This window comes from Podarcis raffonei, chromosome 6, assembly GCF_027172205.1.
Source record: "Podarcis raffonei isolate rPodRaf1 chromosome 6, rPodRaf1.pri, whole genome shotgun sequence".
NCBI lineage: Eukaryota > Metazoa > Chordata > Lepidosauria > Squamata > Lacertidae > Podarcis > Podarcis raffonei.
In genome coordinates, this window is record NC_070607.1 from 89,364,772 (window position 1) to 89,392,352 (window position 27,581).

Sequence of the window (27,581 nt, forward strand, 5' to 3'; positions counted from 1 at the left end):
GCAATGCAAACACTGCCTGGGAGTTTTGTGTATGGGGGTGGAGAAGCTTTCTAACATGATTTCCCCATGTGCTGTCTGAAGTGGTGTGGTCCAGCAAGAACTGCACCACACATGATGGGTCTGCTTCTTGTTTGGTTCATTCTGCAGTGGCAAAATGCTCCTGAAGGGAGGGCCAGCCTAAGATATTCAGCTTGGCGCCTAGGCGTTGGCTCCTAGGGCTGCAGAAATCTTCCCGTGGTCCGGCTACTGTATGTTTAGTTTATCTTGGGTTGTTTGCTGTTTGCGTGATGTCTCTGTAGTAGGAGTATGGCACGGCTGATTTAAATGGTTTTAAATCATGATTCGCTTGTCGCCTTTCATAAGCCTTTTTGCAATGAAGCCTCTGCACGGAGAATCTTTCTTAAAAGTTGGACATATATATGTGGTTTAGTGGATGAGGCTGCCCCTCATCTGTGCTGGACTCAACTTCCTGGGCACATACAAAAGACAAGGCTAGTGCCAGTCAGGTTCGGCAAAGCTAAGATTCAAATACTTGATTGGCCATGAAGGGGAGGAGAACAGCTCAGTGGCATCATCCATGCTTTATAGGCACAGGATCCGAAGTTCAAACCCCAGGTATAGCAGGGAGACAGTGCTACCTGGTCAGTGCAGTACATACGGAGTTATTTGCACCAATATTTTGACTTTATGTAAGGCAACTTCCTATGTTCCTATGCGCTGTAATCCAACAACATCTGGAGTGCCACTAGGATGAATGGACCTGTCCATTTCAGTTCCCTCAATTTCTCATTTCCCCCCGATCTTAAATTCAGTTTTCCACAATTTTGCAGCAATTGTTTCTTTTTAAAAAAAATCTTAATGAAAAGTTATCAGCATTTTAGCATGAATTTCTCCTTCTCAATGTATCTTTGTATGATTTTTTGCCCAATAGACATATTTTTGCAAATCAGTTTCCCCATATATAATGCATGTTTCTATGCTATTTTCACTCGTGAGTGGATATTTCACCACACTTTCCCCTTGTATATGCAGGGTATTCCCCCCCACACACATGTGACTTGGCCAGAGAACTGTCATTTGCAGTAGTGAATTTTAAATGGTGGCTGTGTTTCAGTTCTCCTATTGCTTTGGAAAGTGTGGACTAGGTTTGCCTTTAAATGTAACGGGAATCAAATTTCCTCCCCATCCTTAGGTGCCCCAGGTTACCCATCCCTGTCCTATAGGGTATATAACCCTGGTAGGTTCCTAGCCCCGGACAACAGCTCAACCCCTCTCAAATGAAGCAAACTCCTGCAGAGCAATATGGCAGAAAGTATCCTTTCTAGCCTACAATGAATTGAAACTAGTTACTTCCAGCATTTCTGGAGGGAACTGTGAGGCTGGATCTTGAGTTTCTTGGGGCACAAGAGTTTAACAAAAGCTCTCCGGAAGCTGTGGTGGCAGAGAGGGTAAAGGACAGGGTTGATGGCAGAATTGACCCACAGAAGCCAGAAGGAGGTCTCATACCAGTACTCAGGGACACAGTGACCGTGACATGCAGCTCGGATAATCATGAGAAGCGTGTACGGTGCCCAGCAGAGGCCAAAAATCCCCACTATAACGGCCAGAGATTTGGCTACTTTCTTGTCTCTGGTGAGCCTAAAACGCTGGCTCATGTTCTGGGAAGCCACCTTCATCCGTTTCTCTAGAGAAAGAGTAGATGTTGAGTGTTTGTAGTTCTTTTTGATGAAAAGCTTTGCTTTGCTGCCGGTAAACCCAGAGCTCTCTGTGCTCGAATACTTGACATTCGTACTCTCTTTGCTGCTTTCTTCTTGGGCGTCCCATTTTGGGACACCCAGAGTTTCTGCCAGATCTCTCTGCTCCCACTTGCAGCATTTCATGGAGAGCTGGGCTTCAGGGCTCATTTCGATCTCCTCCACAAAGTTCTGGTTCTGAGCCTCATGCACCACATCCAAGCGGGCTTTGGTGCGCCTCTGGATGTTCAGGTAAATGCTCAAGTTGAAAAAGGCCACGCTGATGAATGGGGTGAAAAACTCAATGGTGGAGGCTGTGATGAGGAAATACCAGTTGTAGAAAAACTCAGCATAGCATTCCCCATCGGGTATGATGCTTCGGCCGGATATGTACTCCCAGCTGATAATCGCAGGTCCATAGAGCAGGAAGGCTAAGACCCAGACCATCGCCATCTTGAACACAGCTTGCTTGGTGTCCCCTTGCTGAGCTCTGTAGGACACCTGTAAAGGGAGAACATGCAGTTGTTTTCTTTAGATCACCAAACTTTTTAGGCACATGGGCGCACTTGGATTTTGGACCAAGTGCTGTGGGTACCACTCCTCGTCCGTCTCTCCTGGACCAGCCCCACCCAAGGCACAGCAAGAGGAAGCAAGCAGGCACACACTTCACTTTCCCAAGTGACCTGTACAAAAGTCAGACCCAGTAGAAGGAGTCCGAACCTTGAAAAGCACATAGAGCCAAAAGTGGAAGTGGGACAGAGTGTCTCTCTTCCAACTTCCTCCTTCAGCAATATGTACTTCTCAAGGGAGAAAAGGGTAACTTCTTCATCTCATGGTTAATGGGGTAGTGAGTGGGGTGGCTGAGAGAAGAGCTCAAGGGTATCATTGCACCCACATGCATTGTATTGGGAGGGGCTTCAACATTATCAGGAAACTTTTCTGGGAAATTTCAGGTCAGCCGTTCAAAATTCTGAAAGGAGGAGAAGTTCACGAAGGACATGAAGAAGGGCCTCAGATGATGATTGCAGGCTCCGGGTTGGTTCATATGGTCCTTGAATTATTGCAGCCCTGTGCTGTTTAAGGCTTTATAGTTCAAAACCAGCACTTTGAATTGGGCCCGGAAACTAATTGGCAGCCAGTGCAGTCGGGCCAGGATCAGCGTAATCTGCTCAAATCATCTTGCCCTGGTGAGCAAGCTGGCTGCTGAATTCTGCACCAGCTGAAGTTTCTGAACTGTACTCCATAGCTGTCAACTTTAAGATTTGAAAATAAGGGATCAGCAGCCTCGAAAATAAGGGATCAGCAGCCTCACCTGTCCCGGGAACAGTCTACGGGATATCTAACAATCCGGGAAGCAGCGGGAAACGGCGCTGGAATAAGGGAATTTCCCACAAAAAAAGGGAAGGTTGACAGCTATGCTGTTACTCAGAGGTAGCCCCGCATTTATTGTGGTGCAGTAATCTAAGCTAGAGGTTACCAGAGCATAAATGACAGAAGTTAGGCTATCCCTGCCCAGATGGGGGTGCAGCTGGGCCAGCAGCTGTAGGTGATTGAAGGCACTCTGCACTACTGAGGCCACCTGAACCTCAACCAACAGCAAAGGACCCAGAAGTTCCCTCCAAGCTACATACCCACTCCTTCAGAGGGAGTGTAAACCCATCAAAAGCATCTGGGGCATATTAGCACTGGAGGTTTGCATGATCTTCTGGACAGAACAAATGGCTTAAAAGAAGAGCTGTTTTAGTCTGCTATGCAGTATTCTCAGAATTTCTGGAACATGTTCTGCACTTAAAAAAAGAAAGAAATGTTCAATGCATTTGCATAAAAGCAATGCTAGTTATATCATTAGTGTGAAAAGCATAAAAAGGCTTTTAGTCTCTCAACCTGCTACATATCATGTATTAATATTTGAAGGTGGGTTTTGTTTTTTTTGACACTCCATCAATTTGTTCATTATCTCATGTGCTGAAATGCATCGTGCTAAATGAAATGAATATTAGTGCTGCCATTTGAGTTTATCTTGGGCTATGATGATCCTTGCCATCACAGGTCCTCAAAGAGATTTTGCAGTGAAAAATAAGGAAATGCTTGGTTTTTCCTGCCCTGTCTTGCCTCCAGAATGCACCCCTTTGGGGGACTTATGCGGGTGTAAATTCCATTGGCTTAAATTCTACCAGCATAGCTCAGGTTGAGCCAGGATGAAGGAGTTACGTTGGCATAAACATCCATAATTAAAAATGTAAATAAAACAATCCCATGAAAATAGAACAGCAAGTAAAACAGGGGAGTGGCTAGATCAAGGGTGTAAACAGGTGTGTTTTCAAAAGCCCACAGAATGCCAATACAGATGGTGGTCTCTTGCATTTCAGCAGGGAGTGCATTCCACAAATATATCTGCAGCTCAGGAAAACATATCGTGCATCTGATAAAGAGAACTGTAATCCACAAAAGCTTTCACCATAATACATAATGCTGGTTTTTAAGGTTCCGTAGGACTCTCTGGGTGGTATTAACCTAGTGAGCCCCATCAGCAAAAGCAATGGGACTTTCCCTCTCTCATTTCCTCCCCATGCCCCCAATTTCCATGTGTGTGTTGGGAGAACCCCCAGAACACCAGGTGGTGAGGAGGGATCCTTTCGCCTGGCACCATGTTGAATTCCACCCACCATCATTCTTTTTGCTGCATAAGACTAACACGCAATTTTCGCTTGTGTTATGTGATCTAAGGCAAATGAAAGAAACAGGTGAGGACACATTCTTTTAAGTGCACCTGCTGATGTTTCCCCACTGAACTTTCCTATTAAAAGCCTTGTTGTTACGTGCAGATTAGCTACTTATGTTAATGGCCAGCTTTCTCTATCTGCTTTCCCCAGACTTCCTGCTGCGAGAAGCAATGAAAGGGGATGAGAGAAAGGTAGGAGGGACTTGGGGTAATGGAAGTGATTTCTTTGGCCTTAGACAACCACACACTAATGGATTAAGATGGACATTTTAAAAGTGAATGCTTCCTTCCACTAGGCTAGCAACTTAAAAATGGCATATTTTTTTGGCTGATAGAACCCGGGCAGAAGAAGAATAGAGTGGATTTTTGTGTGCAGGGAGGCTCTTTAGCCTTGTTTTCATCCCCAAAATTGGGGTGCCCGGGGGGCGCAGCTTCTGGTCTAGTGCTCCAGCAGTCGGCAGCAGGATCGCACCAGAGCCCCTTCTGTCTCAGCACTCTGACGTGACCCTGATGACTTGCACCAGAGTGAGCATCTTCTGTTTCACTGGACCCCAAAAGTGGGACATTCCAGGATCCAGTGAGTCTTCTGTGATTCAGCATGTCTCGCTTAAAACGGGACACTTGTGGGGTATGTGATAGAGCACCTGTCTTGCATGCAAAGGGTCTCAGATTCTATCCCCCACATCTCCAGATAGAATCATTGAATTTTAGAGTTGTAAGGGGCCATGAGGATCATCTAGTTCAACCCCCGGCACTGCAAGAATCTTTCACCCAACGTGGCATTTGAACCTGCGGCCCTGGGATTAAGAGTCTCATGTTCTACTGACTGAGCTCTCTAGGGGAATGTCCCTTGCCAGAAACCCTGGAGAGTTTCTCCCAGTCAGTGCCAACAATATTGAACTGGATGGGCCAATGGTTTAACTCAAGGCAAGGCAACTCCCCAAGCTCCTGAGTGTGCAGGAAAATGATGGCGGGCTCTGACTTGGCAGGGATTTCTTCTCACTGCAAATGTTAGCGTGGCATGAATGTTTTTGCCTAGAACCATAAGATGGTTCAATTTCCCCTCTGTGCTCGCTGCAATCCTGATGCTGCTCAGCTTCCCAATCCCTGGATAAAGCAATTTGCATGTTTAATAAGCCTGCATTCTAGATGCAAAGCTTAATTAAAGTCAGGAGTAGTTTTCCCTAATATAAATACATGTCTGTAAACATGTCATATATAAGTATGCCCTGATTGACTGGGCCTGTTAGGCGAACACTTGGAGGTTTGCCTCAGCATAATACCTGAACTGGCATTTAGGGGAAGAAGGGTGATAACTCTGTGGAAGAGCAATTGCTTTGCAAGCAGAAGGTCCCAGGTTCCATCCCCGACGTCTCCAGGTACGACTGGGATAGATTCCCTGCTTGAGAGCTGCTGAGGGTCAGTGTAGGGACAACGGTGACCTAGATAGACCAATGGTCTGATTTGCCAATAGGGTGCAGTGATTTAAATGCCAGCCTTGGATGGAGGAAACCCAAATCTGAACCGCACACGTTTTCGTTCATGGGCTAAAACACACTTTCTTAGCCTAACCAACTGCCTAGAATTTCTAATTAGCCCAGAGAAGCATATCATAAATGAAAAACATGGAATGATGATATGAGTTTGGTGTGTTAAACTATGGTTACTATAGGCAACTGATCGGAGGAGGCTCGGGAGTTGCGGACAGGCGGACGTTGCCCAGTTGTTTTTTTTTAAAAAACTGCATTTATGTTTCACAGGGTGCGAAAGAAGGGCTTTGCACTTTGCCTGGCAGAGAAACCACGTGCCTTGCACCCCTCCTGGGCAACAGCTGTCCGCCCGTGACTCCCGAGCCTCCCCCGATCTGTCAAAACAAAGGGGGAAGGGGGCAGGAGATCTGTACCGCCGGACATCCCCGGTTCCCCTTCGGCAGTGGCGGGGAACTCCTGAAGCCAGCCAGAGCCAACTGTGTTACCAGGCTGGCTCCAGGCTGCTGAGGCTGCCACTGCCACCTTTCCCGGGGACAGATTTGCAAATCTGGGAACTGTCCCTGGGAACCGGGGACATCTGGTAACCCTATGTTAAACTGTATGCTAGACCCCTCTAAGCGCTGGATCCAGCAATACTTCTAATTCCTGGAATAGCCAAGACAGCTTCCGGTGAGCTGATGGGGGATTAAGGGGTTTGGTGTGAGACGGCAAATGGATGGGGACCCCCCTCCCTCCACAGACGGGGCAGAGAGTTGCAGTGATGTGAGCTACGCAGAGGCAAAGCAGCAAACTAGAGAGACATTGAGCAATATATGATTTCTGTTTGAACCCAAGGCTGCAACTATGGGAGAAACATAGGGTGTTGACGCTGTGAACACCTCTGTTCTAGGCTCAGGTTGTATATATGTGTAAACAAACCACATATCCTAAAAAGACCACAGTCTCCGTTGTCCCTCATTCCAAGGAAACCAAAACCTGGGGAAGTGCCTGGAAACCCCTGGGATCTCATGCAGCTCGGAGATTAATAATAATATATATAATAATAATTTATTATTTATACCCCGACCATCTGGCTGGGTTTCCCCAGCCACTCTGGGCGGCTTCCAACAAAGTATTAAAATACAGTAGTCTGTTAAACATTAAAAGCTTCCCTAAAGAGGGCTGCCTTCAGATGTCTTCCAAAAGTCTGGTAGTTGTTTTTCTCTTTGACATCTGGTGGGAGGGCATTCCACAGGGCGGGCGCCACTACCGAAAAGGCCCTCTGCCTGGTTCCCTGTAACCTCACATCTCGTGTAGAGGGAACCAGCAGAAGGCCCTTGGCGCTGGACCTCAGGTGTCCAGGCCGAAAGATGGGGGTGGAGACGCTCCTTCAGGTTGGGATGGCATGCAACCATAACAATAACAACTAGTGAAAGGCAAGCAATTGTTCATTTTGGACTCACAGCTGTCCATGGAGGCACAGGTTAAATCTGTGTCCAGGGCAGCTGTTTACCAACTCCATCTGGTACGTAGGCTGAGACCCTATCTGCCTGCGGACTGTCTCGCCAGAGTGGTGCATGCTCTGGTTATCTCTCGCTTGGACTACTGCAATGCGCTCTACGTGGGGCTACCTTTGAAGGTGACCCAGAAACTACAACTAATCCAGAATGCGGCAGCTAGACTGGTGACTGGGGGCGGCCGCCGAGACCATATAACACCGGTCTTGAAAGACCTACATTGGCTCCCAGTACGTTTCCAAGCACAATTCAAAGTGTTGGTGCTGACCTTTAAAGCCCTAAACGGCCTCGGTCCAGTATATCTGAAGGAGCGTCTCCTCCCCCATCGTTCTGGGTCTTCTGGTGGTTCCCTCATTGCGAGAAGCAAAGCTACAGGGAACCAGGCAGAGGGCCTTCTCGGTAGTGGCGCCCTCCCTGTGGAATGCCCTTCCAGCAGATGTCAAAGCGATAAACAACTACCTGACATTCAGAAGACATCTTAAGGCAGCCCTGTTCAGGGAAGTTTTTAACGTGTGATATTTTACTGTATTTTTGGTTTTTATGGAAGCCGCCCATAGTGGCTGGGGAGGCCCAGCCAGATGGGCAGGGTATAAATAATAATTATTATTATTATTATTATTATTATTATTATTATTATTATTATTCACATATTTCACTGCTGCCTAGCCAGGGATGGAAGAAGGGGGATGCGGTAGGGGTGGGCTGCCCTGGGTGTCACCACTGAGGGGGTGACAAAATGCCGGGTGGCACTCACCGTGGGGCCCACAGCACGCCCGTGCCATGCATCTCTTCTGTCTCAAAGGGTCTGCGTAACACTCAGCTGTAGGGAGGAGGCAAGCAGACTCCTCGGAGGCCCCATAGAGCATCCTGCCCATAACTGTCAACGTTTCCCTTTTTAAAAGGGAAATTCCCTTATTCTGAATAGGATTCCTCGCAAGAAAAGGGAAAGGTTGACAGCTATGGTCCTGCCCTGACTGGCAGGTGCCTGACCAGCTTGCTCTGCCGCTGTGCGCATAGTGCGCATAGTTTTATATGTGGTTTATCTCTGCTTGTCACCTGGGGGGGAAATGGAGTTGGCAACATGTACACAGCAATCCTTCGTAAATGCCATTTTTAGTATTTTAAATCTTCCATCCTCTTTCGCTCCATCATAGCTCTGATAACCTATTACAAAGAAATGTTTCAGCTACACTACTCTCCTATTTTCCTTCTTCTTCTTTTTAGTTTTATTTTGACATGCTACCTACCCACTTAGCTATCATTGCCATTGAAAGGTTTTTCTGCAGCAAAAGGATGAAATCTAGGTTCTTGCACAAAATCCGGTTCTCTCCCTCTGGTAATACTGCTGTTGCTAGCTTTTGGGTGTTTTAAGAGTAACTTTCTAGTCCTCATGACTGTGTTGAAAATTTTGAAAACAGGAAGATAGCATGTAGAGAGTGCAACAATGGCTATCAAACTAAAGGCAGCCACGACGGAGGGTTTGTGATCAGAGGGTAGGACTTTCTCTATGGTTCTACGCATACAAAGTCCAATTTCATTATTTGTCACTCTCATGTGTGCTCCTTCCCCCCCCTATCACCCAGCTATCTGCATTTTTGTGTGTGTAAATACATGTACAAAAAAAGAGGGGGAAATACAAATATTTACAATCGGTCACAAAACCCTGCACTTTAAGTACAGAGCTGTATATTGATTGATTGATTGATTGATTGCATTTCCAGAAGGGTATCTATGTTAGTCTGTTGTAAGAAGATAGCAGAAAGTCTTGCGGCACCTTAAAGACGAACACAGTTTATGGCATTACATTTCCATGGACTACAGTCCATTTCATCATATCCATGATGTATTGTCCTGAGTTGTAGGTATATTTAAACATGGGATTGGGGAGCAGGAATGGTAAGCAGTGAGGTCAGGAGGAAATGAGATGCAGAAAAGTATACACAGTGATAATTATGCATCATTACCATTGACCAGTCGCTTGTTTTGCTGCTGCTAGCTTTAATCAAATGTTGGGTAGCAAGAATTCAGAATTCTGTGCACACAAGTGGGCAGATGACATCAAGCAAATATTTCTAAAAGTGATCCTTCCTACAGTCTCACCCACGCCACATATTTAAGGTGCATTTATAGTATCTGAATAGCTATAGCCTCCCCCAAAGAATCTTGGTGACTGTAATTTACTCTTCACAGAGCTACAATTCCCAGCGCACTTAACAAACTGCAATTCCCAGTTTGCTTTAAATGTATGGTGTGGGTATTCTGCTTGGATCAGGAAAGAAAGTTACAGCATTGATGAGCAGGACACTTTCTGCTCTGTTCCAACAATTGTCCTTTAAACAGATGTTCTCTGACTGCAAGGGGGAAAAATAGGTATAAATACAAAGGAGAATTTCTGGATGCCAAGATCCAAGCATGGACCACATTCTCTTTGGTGAGAGAACTCCAGCAGAGATTTAAAACCACAAAATATACAGCAAAGCAAAGCATGGAAATATAGGCTGTTAGAACCTTCAAATATGGGGGGGCCACTAGGTGGCACATTGGAAGATGGCTGACAATAACATTTCTCTGACCCATCGGGGTAATTAAGGGGTTGCTATGGGAAGTAGGCAGCCTTCCCCCCCCAGGATATGGGGGGTCAGTCTTGCCAGTGGTGTTCACAAGGCACCCCCTGAACCGAGAGATGGGGGTGCTGAACACTTGGCACAAGCCCCCGATGAAGTCAGCTCTTCCTGAAGCCGATTCCAATCTGCGCGTGCTGGTTGCTCAGCTTGGATTTATAATTGGAAGATTTATGATTGGATAGAAGGCTGAAGCACATACATCAGGTAAAACTCGAAACGATAAGGCTGCTGATTAATGGATCTCTGTGACCTGGAGCGACGGATGGATAAGTAAATCTTCTGATGAATCAACACTAGGAGTGTATGTTTGGAAAGACTCTTTTCCCCCCCCTCTCTGCATAATGTGATAAAATAACCCCTCACCCCAGAAAGAAACAAGATCGTCGTGTCTTAACTATCATAAGCAGGACATTAAGTGTGTGGGATCGGATTACAACAGGAGAGACGAACGGTGAGAAAGAGGAAATTTTTATGACGCAGTTAAAAAATGGCGCCTCACCAAGACGACTAGCAGGAGAAAGAAACAGGGCGAGGAGATTCAGAAAAGAGAAGGAGTATTGGAATGAAAGCTGAACCTGACAGAGCCTCCTGATTTATCTGATTTATTTGGCTAGCCGGAGGAAAAAACAAGGGACAGACTGAAATTTAACTCTGTTTACGGAAAAAGTGATCAGAGGCTGTCCCTGGTTCTGAAGAGTACAAAACCCACACGGAGACGTCAGTTTTCTGTCTGCTTGTGAGAATCATCAGAGATCGCAAAGAAAGGAATATATGATAACAACAAGGTGAAGAAGAAAGTAATAAAGGACTATTCGGATTGAACTGGATAGAACTGTCTAATTAAAGCAGTAAAATAAGTGATGCCTGGAGTCATCTGGAATTTTGGACTCGAGCCGAGCTTGATGTATGGGTCCCCCCCAAAAAAATTAAAATTTGGCTGTATAATTTGGAACTAATGTGATGTGAAAAATGTGATGTGATTGACCTGTTAATAAAAATTATTATAAAAAAAGAACCTTCAAATATGCCCTTGTCAGTTCCAAAACTTTCCTCGTCTCCCAGAATAGAGACAAGACCACACGTTTGGTAAGATAAAAATGGTTTACTTGCAAACGCTTCAAAGGTCAGTTTCATGTGCTTTTGCACACACCAGTCAGAAAAGCTGCATAAGCAGTAAAACTTGACTTTATTACAAAGTGGTGGAAATCCCTAATTATTGCTATAGGAACTCAAGTGTGGCTTGTGAGAGCCATGCGGTCTGAGCTTGGAGCAACCCTTACACATTGAGCCTCTCTGGTAGTCTGACGGGAATGAAGACTTGATTATCTAGTCCCTCTTAAGATGAACTAAGCCTGGCATGACAGCTTATTCTATAGTTTTAACCCCTTTGTGCATTAATTAAGCTTAAGCATGTTGGTTATATGAAGCTGCTTGTCCTACAGTCAGAAGGGGCTAGAATCGCAAGGTCCTTTTAAAGGAATTGTAGATGCCTCCAAAAGGCACCAGCTGCTCCTGATATTGGCCCCTACACTCCCTAGCAGTTGCTGTGCCAGTTTCAGACCCTGGCTTGGAATGGCTTCTGCCTTCCTGAATATCTGTCCCTGTGCTCCACCCTGCTGGGGCTCAGGCCTCCACTTCCTTTGTGCTGAGCTGCCTCTAGTCAGCGGCCAGCCCTGCTTGTGAGTTTGGTTCTAGCATGATACAGCATTGGGAAGGGCCACAGCTCAGTGGCAGAGCATCTGTTTTGCTCTCCGAAGGTCCCAGGTTCAATCCCTGCCGTCTCCAGGGAGATTGTTGTTGTTTAGTCATTTAGTCGTGTCCGACTCTTTGTGACCCCATGGACCAGAGCACGCCAGGCACCTCTGTCCTCCACTACCTCCTGCAGTTTGGTCAGACTCATGCTGGTAACCTCGAAAACACTATCCAACCATCTCGTCCTTTGTCGCCCCCTTCTCCTTGTGCCCTCCATCTTTCCCAGCATCAGTGTCTTCTCCAGGGAGTCTTCTCTTCTCATGAGGTGGCCAAAGTACTGGAGCCTCAGCTTCATGATCTGTCCTTCCAGTGAGCACTCAGGGCTGATTTCCTTAAGAATGGATGCGTTTGATCTTCTTGCAGTCCATGGGACTGCAAGAAGTCCAGGGAGATACCTCTGCCTAAAACTCTGGAGAGCCACTGACTGTCAGTGTAGACAATAATAAAGTAGATGGACCATTGGCCTGATAGCTCAGTTGGTTAGAGTGTGGTGCTGATAAAGCCTAGATCGCAAGTTCAATGCTGCGTATTCTTGTGTTGCAGAGGGTTGGACTAAATCAGGCATAGGCAAACTCGGCCCTGCATATGTTTTGGGACTACAACTTCCATCATCCCTGACCACTGGTCCTGTTAGCTAGGGATGATGGGAGTTGTAGTTCCAAAACATCTGGAGGTCCTAGTTTGCCTATGCCTGGACTAGATGATCCGCAAAGCCCCTTCCAACTCTATAGTTCTATGATTCAGTATAAGTCAGCTTCCTATGTTCCTATGCTGTGAAACCTAAATCTTCCTAGTCTTGCATTTTCTTTTCTTTTACACAGGATTTCAGAGAAGCAGGTGATAAGGCTAGAGGATCAGGGGCAAAATTTAAGAGGGGAATAGGCAAACAAACAGCAGCAATCCATCAGAGACAATCAACTCTTTTGCACAGTCACTACTCACCGCTCTTGTTACCGAGAGGAATCTGTCATAGCTAATCAGCACAATGTTGAAGACCGACGTGGTGCACAGCAGATAATCAACCACCAGCCAGAGCTTGCAAAAGCTTCTTCCGAAAGTCCATCTGCCAGTTAGCACGTAGGGCACATAAAGTGGAATGCAAAAGGCACCTGAAATGAGAGAGTTCATTTTATGTTTCCTTTGGACCACATCAACAAGGCCAAGAAGGGAATTGTGTTACCTGGGCAGCCCAGGACCTCCATACACACTGCCTGGGCTTGTGCCCCAGGGAAGTCACTTCAGTGCTGCTATTGCAACAGTTTCACTTCACCCCTAGAGGTGCACTCCATTGTCTCTAGAGACAGACGGACACCACCAACAACTTTGTGTTTCCTCTGCTACATTCTGGCCTCATGAACAGGGCACTGACTGTGTACAGCTCAAAGTGTATGCATTGTACAACATGAACTTCCACTGCCTGCTGCCTGTCTCACCAATCAGATTCTTAACCATTCCATGAGTTGCTGCGATATTACAAATGTTGATTGGGATGGATCAGTCACAAAATGTTGACCGACTCCAAAACTGCTGTTGGGAAAGTGGATTCTCGTTTGCAGCAGAGAGGGAAATGCATAGAGAGTTTAGAGAAAGATGTGCAGTCGTACTATTTGAGGGCAGGAGTTGAAAGATAAGACTGTCTCAAGAATTAGGAGGTTACAGAAGATCATCATCCAGGGATTAGGGACCAGAGAGTCTATGTGGTAGCATTAAAAATAGCAGCAGCAGTAGCAACAACTACTACTGATTACAAATTTCCTGTTTCACAGAATACCGATACATAAAACCATTGAGCTGGAAGGGGTGAAAGGCGAACGTCTTGCTAAATCTCATTCTAATCATTTCCATACAGAGTGAACCACAGAAAGCAAACAGTAGCATGCAGGAACCCTTTATTTTGCCTGGCTCACTTGTGGGCAGAACTAATGAACAATTACCAGACTGTTGGTTCATCTAGCTCACAAATGCCTACTCCGAACAAGCAGCCACTTTCCAGGGTTTCAGGCAGCGGTCTTCACCAGATGCTGCGGATTGAATCTGACTATCTGAATGCAAAGCATGTGCTGCACTACTGTGCGATAATCTCTGCTGAAATGTGCCGGTGCAGCGAGATCGAGAAACGAAGGTGAGTGGGGCACAGCTAAAAATACATTTGGAGTCGTCGCTTTGGGGAATAAGCTCAAGATTTTGTAACGGACTGGCAAGAAAAACTGTGTGTAGCATTTGCTGGGCTATTCTTTGCATTGCCCCCCGCCCCCTGCCACACAAGGTTTCTCCCGCTGCCTTTCTGTCCATTAATAGCCCTGTGCTATGGGACAGAGGGCCACGGGTGGTGCTGTGGGTTAAACCACAGAGCCTCTTGGGCTTGCCGATCAGAAGGTTGGCGGTTTGAATCCCCATGACGGGGTGAGCGCCCGTTGCTCGGTCCCTGCTCCTGCCAACCTAGCAGTTCGAAAGCACGTCAAAGTGCAAGTGGATAAATAGGTACTGCTCTGGCGGGAAGGTAAACGGCATTTCTGTGCGCTGCTCTTGTTCGCCAGAAGTGGCTTAGTCATGCTGGCCACATGACCCGGAAGCTGTACGCCAGCTCCCTTGGCCAATAAAGCGAGATGAGCGCCGCAACTCCAGAGTCGGCCACGACTGGACCTAATGGTCAGGGGTCCCTTTACCTATGGGACAGGGATGGGACTAGAACAAACTCAGGCTGTGCGAAGCTGGTTATAGACCCAGGCCAGGTGGGAAATATAGTCGTTTCACCAATCTTGGTCAAAGGGTCCCTCTTTGCCTCTACCAGGGAGACTTGCAGTAAAAATAAAGGTATCCCTGACCGTTAGGCCCAGTCGCGGACAACTCTGGGGTTGTGGCGCTCATCTCGCTCTATAGGCCGAGGGAGCTGGCGTTTGTCCGCAGACAGCTTCCGGGTCATGTGGCCAGCATGGCTAATCCGCTTCTGGCAAACCAGAGCAGCACACGGAAATGCCATTTCTGTTCCCGCCAGAGTGGTACCTATTTATCTACTTGCACTTTGACATGCTTTCGAACTGCTAGGTGGGCAGGAGCTGGGACTGAACAATGGGAGCTCACCCTGTGGCGGGGATTCGAACCACTGACCTTCCGATTGGCAAGCCCTAGGCTCTGTGGTTTAGACCACAGTGCCAGCACCCCCAAAATCATAAACCCATGCCAATTGGCCCACCCACCTTCCACTCACAGGAGTCAACTCCCAGGGGCCAAGGTCCCTTTGGCCACCCCCCAATAAAATATTTGAGGGGGCTGGGCTCCCCCAAAGTAGGTGCACATTGTCATTCAAATTGTGTGCATGTGCCGTGTCATGTGATTGATGATGAGGGGCTGGGCTTACCTGCCCCCCACAATATTTTAGTCAAGTTGGCACCCCTGCCCCCACCCCTGTTCTGGCCTGATCAGGCTGACTGCTTTTCTTCACAGCACGGCGAACATAGCCATTCTGCAATGGGAGGACAGTGATTTCCTATTGTTCATCACTTTCGTTAAGGGCACCTCCAGATTGCAGCTGTATTCTGCAACATGTTCTTGACACAATAACAGCACATTACTAGTGGGTTTATTCTGCTTCAGTTTGTTCTGCGATGCTTACCCAATACTTCCACATTATTGCTGTTTGGATGGGCTATAGAGCAATGACTATGGTTTTCCCAGTAGTGATGTATGGAAGTGAGAGCTGGACCATAAAGAAGGCTGATCACCGAAGAATTGATGCTTTTGAATTATGGTGCTGGAGGAGACTCTTGAGAGTCCCAGGGACTGCAAGAACATCAAACCGATCCATTCTGAAGGAAATCAGCCCTGAATGCTCACTGGAAGGACAGATCGTGAAGCTGAGGCTCCAATACTTTGGCCATCTCATGAGAAGAGAAGACTCCCTGGAAAAGACCCTGATGCTGGGAAAGATTGGGGGCACAAGGAGAAGGGGATGAGGACAAGATGGTTGGACAGTGTTCTCGAAGCTACCAGCATGAGTTTGACCAAACTGTGGGAGGCAGTGGAAGACAGGAGTGCCTGGCGTGCTCTGGTCACGAAGAGTCGGACACAACTAAACGACTAAACAACAACAAAAACAATAGAGCAATGAAGGTGGAACAAAAACGAACCAGAACATTTGTGATAGAAAATGTTACAGGAATTCAGCAGGAAGTTACAGGATAGGCACTGATTGGAAATGAAGCAATGTGACCACTCTAAAACTTTTGCAGGTGATAGCATGAGCATGAGCATTATTTCATGACATGTCTTGAGGCACCATTACTTTCCCAACCTTGGTACAAATTGGTTAGGGGAATAGGCCTCATCCCAAAAAGCCCATGCAGACTTTTAAAAAGCGTCGGCAAGACAAACAATATGTACTGTGCCAATCTCACAGTTTATAGTATAAATAATTTGAAAAGTCACAAGACACACTCATTCCAATGCAACGTTTATAAGCCAATACATAAATAACGAGAGCAATTAATGGGTAGTTATGTACGGTCAGAAGCCTAATTATAACTGAATCAATTAATAAGTCAATCATGTTGTGATCCTAACAACAAAGCAAAAGCCAAACCGCTTTGCCAGGAAAATTGTATCAATTCCCCGTGTTTGTTCCAGTTTTTAATGTTAATTATGTAACTGATATTTTGGAATGTTATTAATTTCATCTCTTCAAGAGAAATTATTACATTCTTGCTACATGCTGATAAGATTCTATGTATCCTGTGGAGTCCAAAAGGCGTTAAGGTATTATTGTCCAACATGGGCAAATACTGCAGTAAAGAGTACTTCAGATTATGGGCTGCAATCCAGATATACCTGAAGGAATGTCTCCACCCCCTTCGTTCAGCCCGGACACTGAGGTCCATTTCCGAGAGCCTTCTGGTGGCTCCCTCTCTGCGAGAAGTAAGGTTACAGGGAACCAGGCAGAGGGCCTTCTCGGTAGTGGCACCTACCCTGTGGAATGCCCTCCTATCAGAGGTCAAAGAAATAAGCAACTACAGTGATACCTCGGGTTACATACGCTTCAGGTTACATAGGCTTCAGGTTACAGACTCCGCTAACCCAGAAATAGTGCTTCAGGTTAAGAACTTTGCTTCAGGATGAGAACATAAATTGTGCTCCGGCGGCATGGCAGCAGCAGGAGGCCCCATTAGCTAAAGTGGTGCTTCAGGTTAAGAACAGTTTGAGGTCAAGTATGGACCTCCAGAACGAATTTAGTACTTAACCCAAGGTACCATTGCATCTGACTTTTAGAAGACATCTGAAGGCAGCCCATTATTTTAGGGAAGTTTTTAATGTTTGATGTTTTATTGTGCTTTTAATTCTGATTGGAGAGTAGCTGGGGAAACCCAGCCAGATGGGTGGGTTATAAATAATAATAATAATAATATATTATTATTATTATTATTATTATTATTATTATTATTATTAACCATAACTGGGTGAGGTCATATTGTTTTCATGGGAACTTACATTGTTCAGTGGGTCTTCTTCCCACTAAGTGTACATATTGAGAGCATACCCTCAAGTGTACAAATTCAGTGGCATGTACTTTTGAGTAGACATGGCTAGGATTGCACTATCAGTTATGCCTAACTTTGGTTGGATTGGAGCCATGCCAATAGTACATATGAACGGAAGCCAGAAGGAAAACTGATAAGACAAGTTCCTAGCTTTCCTTGGGAGCCACCATTTTAAGATAAGTAAATAGTTTGTGCAGATCATTCATCTTGCTGACAAAGCAGCCGCAGCCGCAGCCGCAGCCGCAGCAAGAATAAGACAAGTTTTCAGCTTTTCTTAGGAGCTACCATTATAAATGGTGTGTGTGCAGATCATTCATATTGCTGATAAGATTAAAGAAGCAGCAGCAGCAATAATAATTAGTGCATTCACCAATCAATAGGGGGTCAAATTAGTGTCTCCAACCATTACAGAGGCACAGGCGTGGAGCTGTGACAAAAGGAACTTATGGTTGAGGCTGACAAAAAAAATATTTTTAAAAAAGCTGCAGATCTTCCAAATGTTACCTTTGGAGATCTAGTGAGAATAGAAGCTGTGCTTTCTTCCTAAGAAGTACAATGGGGGGTGGGGAAATGGAGCATATATGCAAATGCTTGACAACCTTGGTTTTATGCAAGAAACATTGCTTTATTAAAGACTTGTAGTATGAAAGGTTTTAGCTCATTGTTAAAGCAAATCTCTCTCTCCCTCTCTCTTTGGAGAGCCCTCCTGCCTGGGACCCAGAGCCCATCTAAAACAGCATTCTGTTTCCAAAACCAGCCAGATGCTTCTACAAAGCCCCACTAGCAGGGATGAAAAACATATCTAACCATTTGATTCAGCAATACATTTGAGATAGAGTTCTCAGAAATATATTGCCTTGATATTACCTTTAAAGGGCTTCTTGTGTATCCTGTACTCTGGGAACTTCAAGCTGAGTAAGGACTGCAAAGGATAAAGCAGTTCTCTCTCTCTCTCTCTCTCTCTCTCTCTCTCTCTCTGTCTCTCTCTCTCTCTCTCTCTCTCACACACACACACACACACAATGTTGCACCCTCCAAATGCTTTGGACTACAACTCCTATCATCCTTGACCATCAGCCATGTTGGCCTGTGCCTCATGGAAGTTGTATTCCAAAACAGCCATTGATATGAGTGAAAGTCAAAAGGTAAAGGGACCCCTGCCCATTACGTCCAGTTGTGGCCGACTCTGGGTTTGCGGCGCTCATCTCACTTTATTGGCCGAGGGAGCCGGCGTACAGGTTCCGGGTCATGTGGCCAGCATGACTAAGCCGCTTCTGGTGAACCAGAGCAGCACATGGAAATGCCATTTACCTTCCCGCTGGAGGTAAACCTATTTACTTCCACTTTGACGTGCTTTCGAACTGCTAGGTTGGCAGGAGCAGGGACTGAGCAATGGGAGCTCACCCCGTTGCGGGGATTTGAACTGCCAACGTTCTGATCAGCAAGTCCTAAGCTCTGTGGTTTAACCCACAGCGCCACCTGCGTCCCTGACTAGAAAGTATCCCTTAGTAATTAGCTGGGACCAAGCTATTTAGCAATTATTTTTATTAACAACCAATACTTCGGATTGAGGCTGAAGCCTAGTTCACAGCCAGTGCAGTCATCAAAGAGCTGACTGTATCTGCCTGTGTTTTTATACTCTGGTGGAAGATGAGCTACTGCCAACTTCATTTCCTTATCCATCTTCAAAGAGAGCCCCACACGGAGTATACTGTCTTGAAGTATGCCCAGATTATACCTTGAAGTTACATAGACAACTCCTGCTAAATCCCCTTCCATCATCATAAATTAATTCTCGTTGCTGCTGATCTTGCCTCTTATCCCTTCCACTGTTTTACAGGAGTGGAGATCATCAGGCCAGGAAAGCAAATGTGGCCCTCTGCCTGGCCCTTGTCATCCCAGCCGAACAAGCCTCTGAAGGAAGAGGGACACAAAGCAAGGCCTCATGATGGAAGTAGTGGGTGGACAGGCTCATAAGGACATACACAGAACTTCAGAGCCTGGCCCCAACTGGTACAGTCATACCTTGGAAGCCAATCGCCTTGACACTTGAACGCTTTGGCTCCCGAACACAGCAAACCCGGAAGTGAGTGTTCCGATTTGCAAATGTTCTTTTGGAACCTGAATGTCCAGCATGGCTTCCGATTGGCTGCAGGAGCTTCCTGCAGCCAATCGGAAGCTGCGTCTTTGTTTCCGAACATTTTGGAAGTTGAACAGACTTCCGGAACAGATTCCGTTCAGCTTCCAAGGTACAACTGTATATTGAATTGTGCCTGGAAAAGAACTGGAAGTCAATACAAGTCGCATTAAATCAAAGCAGTGTGTTCTGCAAAGGCTAACCCAAGTAACACTCTGCTGAAACTTGTCTACACTCTCACGGGCAGCCCATATAGAAGGTATTACATTCATTTAATCTGGACATGTCGAAGCAGGCCTGTGTCACTCTGGCCAGGTCTGCCTTCTTCAGGAAAGAGCAAAGTTGGTGAAACTGTGCAAAGACACTGCTTGCCACAGCGGTTACCTGAATATACCTGGAAATATACCAGATAAGTGAGCACCTTCAAGCTATGAACCTGTTCCTTGAAGAGAAGTGAAGCGCCATCTAGAACAGGCTGCAAACCTAAACCTGTACAGCCTGGGTTCCAGATACCTTAAGGCAGAGCTTTCCAAACTTTTCATGTTGGTGACACACTTTTTAGACATGCATCATTTCATGACACAGTAATTGAGTTTTACTAGCAAACCTGAGGCTAAACTAACCCTTTTCCAACCCCAGGAGGAGTGCAGTGAGCATTTGCGTGACACTCCTACACACTGCAGCCGACACACTAATATGCCATGACACCCAGTTTGGAAAGCTCTGCCTTAAGGACTGCCTAAAACCTATTATCTCAGTTCAATCACCAAGATAATCTGGAGGAACACTATTAAAAACATAGGTTGACATTCAACTAATTTTGATTGAGAGTAGGCCCATTGAAATGAATGAACATGACTAAGTTAGGTCCATTAATTTCAGTGGATCTACTCTGAGAAAAATTTAGTTGGACATCGCCTGTAAGAACAGGAGGAAAGTTCTGCTGGATCAGACTGAGGACCCATCTATCCGGAACCCAATATCCTGTTCCCACAGTGGCCAACTGTGCTATGTGACGGCTGTAAGCAGTTCCTAAGTGCAATAGCATTCTACCCATTTGTGAGTCCAAAAAACTGGTGTTCAGGGATATTTCCGTTCCACCTTAAAAGGGAGCAGGATGTTTGTATAACAGCCTGCGTAATTTCCTGTCTCACAGGATGTTTCTGTTGTCTGTTCCTTTTGTTTTCGTCTGTTTTGCCTGAGCAGTCGGAGCAGACGGTCATGTCTTCTCATGTTCTGACCTACGCTGAATAAACTGTAAATATGATGTTCTGCTCTCATGCTGTGCAACTTTTGCTGTGTGAATTCTGCTGTTAGAGTGTGCACTAAGCCTGAGGCTTAGTGTCGCTAAATTGCTGGTACTGCGTGACTACGGGAGGTCGATGGATCGTCCGGCACCGAGCTTGGGGGCTCAGATGGACTTTATCTCCTTGGCAGTATCCCAACACATACTGCCTCTGGCAGTGCAAACGGAGTCCAGCTATCATGGCTAGTTGTGCCTCATGTCTCCAAAGCCTGACTAGCCTCAGCTAGAAGCTGGACTTTTTGTGTCGCCAGTCCCCATGCTATTGAATTCTATTCAGTGCTAGGCCTACCCAGCATTAGACCCCCTAATGCTAATGAACACAATTACCTTAGGTTCAGTCATTTTTAATGCATCAGCTGGCTTACTCAGTTGGTTGGAGCATGGTGCTGATAACGCCAAGGTTGCAGGTTCGATTCCCGTAAGGGACAGCTGCATATTTCTGCATTGCAGGGAGTTGGACTAGAACGATCCTCAGGGTCCCTTCCAACGCTATGATTTCACGATTCTATTCTAATGGGTGTACATTGATCACAGCTAGCAATGGATACAACTCACAGACTCGGATTCAACAAAAGCAGGAACCAGTGCAACAAGTCCTGCTAGTGCAATGGAGTTTCCCTCTCTTCATCCTGTGTGTCCTGTGCACCCCTCAACTAAACTCAGGAGGGTCAGGAGAACCCCCAGAACAGCACGCAGGAAGAGAGGAGAGGGAAAGTAGTTCCATCTGGCAAGCTGAAATATTAGAGTTCATAGGTGCCAACTTCCTGGGGTGCTGGGTGCCCAAGCACCCACAAATTTCTCCATGAAGTGGCTGTCCACCAACAAATTTCGTCGCTGGGGTCATGCATGCTGCATGGCGCCCATGGTCCTGGGCAACCACAATCATGGTGCCAAGTTGGCACTCCTGTTAGAATGGATGAAATGATCATAACAGCATGATGTTGAATTCCTCCCTATGGAATAGTCTTCCAGCAGAAGTTTGGCTGGCACCGTCATGGCTAGTCTTGTTGTTTCCTTGAGAACTTTTTTTGTATTAGCAGGCTTATTCAGTTGTTTAAGCTTTTAAAAGATGAGCCAGCCATGTTTCTGATCCTATTGTATTTATTTATTTATTGCTTTTTTATCCTATTGTATTTATTTATTTTTTGCTTTTTGTACATTAAATTCTGTTGTGCACCACCCTGGTATTTTATGTGATGGGGGTGGGGTGTCTACCAACATTTAGATCTATAAATAAATAAACCAACCCTTTCCGACAAACTGACAGCTGCTTTGTTTTGTCTGGATCGAGTCTTACTTCATTTGCCCATGTTTGCAAAGCCATTTGCAAAAAGGAACAGTGGAAAGTTGGCAGACTTGAGACCTGTGTTTGCAAAAGGCTATGGATATTTAAGGATTTAAGGATTAGAGTCCTACTTTCAAGGAGAAATGATAACAATATTTTTATTAATAATGCCCTGTGCTCCTAAAACACCCGAGTATGTCAGGACATTTTGCCAGGAAGGCACTTCTGGCCAGTCTCAGGAGCAACAAATGCTTGGGTAGCACCAGATTTGGAGAGAAAGAGCAGTGCTATCGGACACAAGCTTTTCTTATCTAAAACGAAGAGGAGAAAAAATGAGTGCCCTGTGAAAGATGTTGTATTGGATGAAGTTCTGCTACAATCAGGTCTATCAGTAAACACAGAGCTGGCTTGATATTTTCAAAGGAAAGTATACACATAAATTGATTTTTTAAAAACAAACAAAACAGGTAAAACCAGGAGCTCGTCTCTGGTGAGATGCATTGCTATGATGTTTCAAACTCTTGTATTTCTAGTCTGCTCACTACACATCCAGTGACTTTTCCTATATGCAGTTAAATGGGACTCTCTTTGTATTAGGTAGACATGCCAATGGTAGCGGGTATGGTTTTCCCAGTAGTGATGTATGGAAGTGAGAGCTGGATCATAAAGAAGGCTGATTGCCGAAGAATTGATGCTTTTGAATTATGGTGCTGGAGGAGACTCTTGAGAGTCCCATGGACTGCAAGAAGATCAAGCCTCTCCATTCTTAAGGAAATCATCCCTGAGTGCTCACTGGAAGGACAGATCCTGAAGCTGAGACTCCAATACTTTGGCCACCTCATGAGAAGAGAAGACTCCCTGGAAAAGACCCTGATGTTGGGAAAGATGGAGGGCACAAGGAGAAGGGGATGGCAGAGGACAAGATGGTTGGATAATGTTTTCAAAGCTACCAGCATGAGTTTGACCAAACTGCGGAAGGCAGTGGAAGACAGGAGTGCCTGGCGTGCTCTGGTCCATGGGTTCATGAAGAGTCGGGCACGACTAAACGACTAAACAACAACAACAACAACAAGAGGACTCTTTTGCTTAAAAAAGGGGGAATGCATGTTGATAACACCTCTATAGAGATAACAGGTGAAATCCATGCTCCAGAAATGCCCTCATTTGACTACTGCAGTGCATTGTTCATTGAGTTGGTCTTGGAGACCAGTCCAAAACTTCAGTTGATTTATAACATGGATCAGCAAACTTTTTCAGCAGTGGGCCAGTCTACTGTCCCTCAGACCTTGTGGGGGGTTGGACTATATTTTTTGGGGAAATTCCTATGCCCCACAAATAACCCAGAGATGCATTTTAAATAAAAGCACACATTCTACGCATGTAAAAACATGCTGATTCCCGGACCGTCTGCGGGCCGGATTTAGAAGACGATTGGGCCGGATCTGGCCCCTGGACCTTAGTTTGCTTACCCATGGTTTATAAGATGGAAAGCTGCTCAAAACATTTCTCTTTAGTATATAAGGGGGGAAAACACCCTTCATTCACTTCCATTCTGTAGCATCAAATATAACCTAAGACATATTTCTCTTGTGATTAATATATCTAAAGGATTACCCACTCTGATGTGAACCTGCCCATTGATCTGGACCTACATCAGAGACTCTTAATTTACCCCTGCCTTTGAAAGAAAGGTGAGTTTTGGCCCGTGGTAGGGCCATTTCAGTAGTGTCACGCAAAGTTGTAGAATAATCTCTCAAGAACAGGCGCTTGGCAGCTACAATGTTGGCTTTCTTCTCCCTAGCTTTTAGTAGATGACGGCTTTAATTTCTGTCTTAATGTTGTATTCCTGCATTTTTAAAGATACTGTTGTTATATGCTATTCTTTGCTGTTAGTTGCCTGAAAGGTTTTCCTGAAAAAGGAGATAAAAATATGAAAGTAAAGATAGTTATTTTGGTTGTTGTTTTAACACACACATTCTTAAAATAAACTGTGTGTGTGTGTGTGTGTGTGTGTGTGTGTGTTTGAATCTTGCTGACTCTCTCTGTCCACTCTGCAGCATGCAACTGAACTTTGAAATGGCACCTTGATTCCTATTTTCCCTCAAGGGGATTTGTGAAGCCGAGTTTGCACAGGGTTGCGGCCAAAACCAATTATTTACTTTGCCGTCTAACTCCAACAGCTGTTTTCACACATTATATACTTGCATGTGTACAGCAGTCACACAAGGAAAACGTTTTATGTGATTTAGAAATAGACTTGTGTGGATGGAAAATTCCGACAAATTCTTGAAGCAGTCCTGATGTTTCATGAAGTGAAAATAATGTTCCTGCTATGTAGAAACATAATCCTGTTTTTGTATCTGCACTATGTTAACATCATACTCCGCAATGCAAAAAAAAAAAGGTTAGGTTTATTGTTCTGGAGGGATAATCTCAGAGTTTATTTCTGCTTGCAAATCATTTGGCAAGGGACTAGTCCACCTTGTACCCTTTTGGAAAGCATATAATCCATTTTGGCACATCATCTACCTAGTCTGGCATCAGTAGGAAATCTACACTGACATCCACTTTGCTTAATCCCCCTTGCCCCCAGGCTGCCTGGCATATCCATCAATTTGCATTTCGGAGGTTTTGCATCTAGAGAATGATCACAGCCATATGGAACTGTGCCTCAACGCCCCGAAAGATTCCCCTTTGCTCTTAGCCACTGTAAGGTGAAATCCAGGATTTGACCCCCCCAAAAAACTGGGGATATGAGTGCTGTTGGAAGACAGATATTACTCTTTGTTGGCAAAAGGGGGTGATACGTGGTCAACCAACATCTGGAAATACTGGAAGTCACCCCAGGAATGAGTCACAATATTGGGTTGACTGTCAGGGATATCTGCATAATTTCATCAGCCACCTGTAGAATTATATATCCAGTCTACCATTATCTTCATTTTCTGTAAGATGACCATGCCTGCCCCCATTCCCTGAAAAACAAGCCCACAAAAGTTAACATCCCTGCTCCTCTGGAAACAGTAGTCCACGCTGAGATTTTGTTCTGAGCAGTATTGATAGATACATAGATAGAGGTCTGAGTAAGGGAAGCCATGGTAACAGGTAGTCAACAGCACCCACCAAGTAAACTACTATACGAGGAAGCAGCTATCTCTCTAAAGCTGGATGCTGTCCATGTGTGCCTGTCCTTGGGAACCTACGTTTTAAGGGTAGAGAAAGGGAAAACCTTTGCACTTAGAGAAAAATAGGAGTAGCCCAGAGTGATTTGTGCTTTATCCTCACAAAAACTGGCAGGGCCCAGGAGCTGTGTGCACACAGAAAACAGGTACAAACTTCCAGTCGTCCATGGCTGGAAGTCTGATGTGCTGAATGAAAGCAGGTAGTTTATGGCATGCTTCTCTACAGCACAGAGGGACATAAGAAGGCGGCTTAGACTGGGTCAGACCAATGGTCTATCTAGCTTAGTATTGTCTACACTGGCCAGCAGTGGCTCTCCAGGGTTTCAGGCAAGACTAGAGTCTTTTGTAGCAGCACCTGGAGACGCTGGGGACTGAACCAGGGACCTTCTGCTACACCCTTCCTGGAGCATAAGGGGGGAGGGAATTGGGAAGTTACATGGTCTGTGGTGCATATCCTCTGAGCCCCGGTTACCCTCCATGGCCCCTCTGAATCCAATCCACACCTTAAGACCCCTTCTATGGCAGTGGTTGGCCCCTCCCAATGTATTCATGGGTGATTAATTTTCAATGTACATTTAATACGTTCTCGGGCATACATACAGGTACATTTGATATTCTTGGCAGTGCCATCTGCAACACAGTGTATTCCAAAGTTTTTGAACCTAAGCAGATCCCCCCTTCCTTGAAAATGAGTCCCCCTTACTTTTGAACCTAAGCAGATCCCCCCTTCCTTGAAAATGAGTCCCCCTTACTTTTGAACCTAAGCAGATCCCCCCCTTCCTTGAAAATGAGTCCCCCTTACTTTTGAACCTAAGCAGATCCCCCCCTTACTTGAAAATGAGGCTAACTTTATGTCATTTCATGGGATTTTGTACCAAAAACAATGCTGCAATTGTCTTAGTTCCAAGCAACAGGGCAGACATCAGTTACGAAAGGAAGAAAAAGTGTCATTTTTCTACGCAGTGGTTCCACAATGGAAAGAAAACATTAGTTATATAAAACTGGCTTGATAACCAGAGTAGTTCTTAACCCTGCCCACCTTTCGTCGTTACATATAGTTGCATTTGACTCTCTGCTATTTGAGATGCTTTAGCCTGGAAAAATTACTTCCTGGCTCTAAAAGGCATAAGCAGACGAGTTAATCTTTCTAAGAGCAATCTTTAACAACTTGAAATTGTGCCCCAATGGGAGGGGGGGCAGGCGAAAGTCTCCCTTGGGCCCCCATTCCCCGCTAATTCCTCCTGAGAAGCGAACTGCAGAATAAAACTAAACGTCTTCTCCACGGCATCCTGCCCAGACCTTCACCGCGCCATCCCTTTTCCTAACGGGGTTAGACGAGCGTACAAAAGTATGAGCCACGGAGGAAGAGAGGTGAAGCCGAGGTGTGGTACTTTACCTACTAGGAAATCGGAGATGGCCAGGTTCAGAAGGAAGTAATTGTTTTGCGTCCTCAGACTGGAGTCCACCACAAAAGCCAGCATCACCAAAGCATTGCCAACGACCGTAGCCACGATCAACAAAGCCATGAGGACGGCCAGGACGATGGTCCACATGGTGGAGAAGCGCCCGGAGAGCTGGTCCCCAGCGGCCTTCTCCTGGCTCCCGGAGCCATTCAGGGGCAAAGCCACCGAGGAGCTGTCCATTTCAGCACCACGCGGCTCAGCGACTCAGGCTGCAGGTGGGAACTGTCCGAGCCACCTCCAGCCGGGAGCAGAACGGCACACCTGCTGCCGGGGCTTGGCTCCTGCCGGCCAGACTCGACGACAACTGCCCCTGCATTGTAGACCCACACCCAGCACCCCACAAGTCTCAGCAGCACCCCGAAAGATGACTCGACCCCATCCCACCAGCGGTTCGTTTCCTAAATAGCTCACGTGGAGATGATAAAACACAGAGATTCTGTTCCTTCGGTCTTGTGGTCTCCAGTTCTTTCCCCCGGTGGGGAGGCGGGTCCTTTCTCTTTTCCTCTCTGCCTCTGCTTTCTTCTTGCTGCGTTTTTATTTCCCTGAGAGGCAGAACCACGAAAGGAGAGTAAGTGAGAAGAACTCTGCTGGATTTGGGGCTGCAGGTTCTCGCGCAGCGTGCGAAGGGTCTGGCTAGCCTCTGGGCGAAAGCGGAGCTTTGCCTCCGAAAGGTGGAGCCAAGCATCTAACCCTGGAGCTGGATGCGAGTCCGAGCAGGACCAGCTCCTCTGTGGACAGTTCCATGCTGGACAGCCATTGGCTAGCAGCCTCAAAAAACCTGCAAGCCGCTCGTCTCACTTGCCGCTTGCTTTCTTGTTTCTGCCTTTAAGAAGCCGCTTTGTAAAATCCACACACGGGTC

The 27,581-nt window shown here is 46.0% G+C and overlaps 1 protein-coding gene across 1 annotated transcript; it reads right to left on the reverse strand.

Annotated features, from left to right (window-relative positions):
• Window positions 1–1,066: 1,066 nt before the first annotated feature.
• On the reverse strand, window positions 1,067–27,581 carry HRH3 (histamine receptor H3). Its single transcript, XM_053394442.1, has 3 exons — window positions 26,655–27,581; window positions 12,760–12,926; window positions 1,067–2,234 (listed from the first exon to the last, which is right to left on the reverse strand). The coding sequence occupies exons 1-3, from the start codon at window positions 26,899–26,901 to the stop codon at window positions 1,347–1,349; spliced, it is 1,302 nt and encodes a 433-aa protein (XP_053250417.1). The 5' UTR covers window positions 26,902–27,581; the 3' UTR covers window positions 1,067–1,346.

Excerpts from the sequence above, each read along its gene's own strand:
- HRH3 (XM_053394442.1), bottom strand. The coding sequence starts at position 26,901 with ATGGACAGCTCCTCGGTGGCTTTGCCCCTGAATGGCTCCGGGAGCCAG. Across the intron at positions 12,927-26,654 it reads CATCTCCGATTTCCTAGTAG|GTGCCTTTTGCATTCCACTT; the intron begins GTAAAGTACCAC and ends CTCTCATTTCAG. Across the intron at positions 2,235-12,759 it reads TCCTCTCGGTAACAAGAGCG|GTGTCCTACAGAGCTCAGCA; the intron begins GTGAGTAGTGAC and ends CTCCCTTTACAG.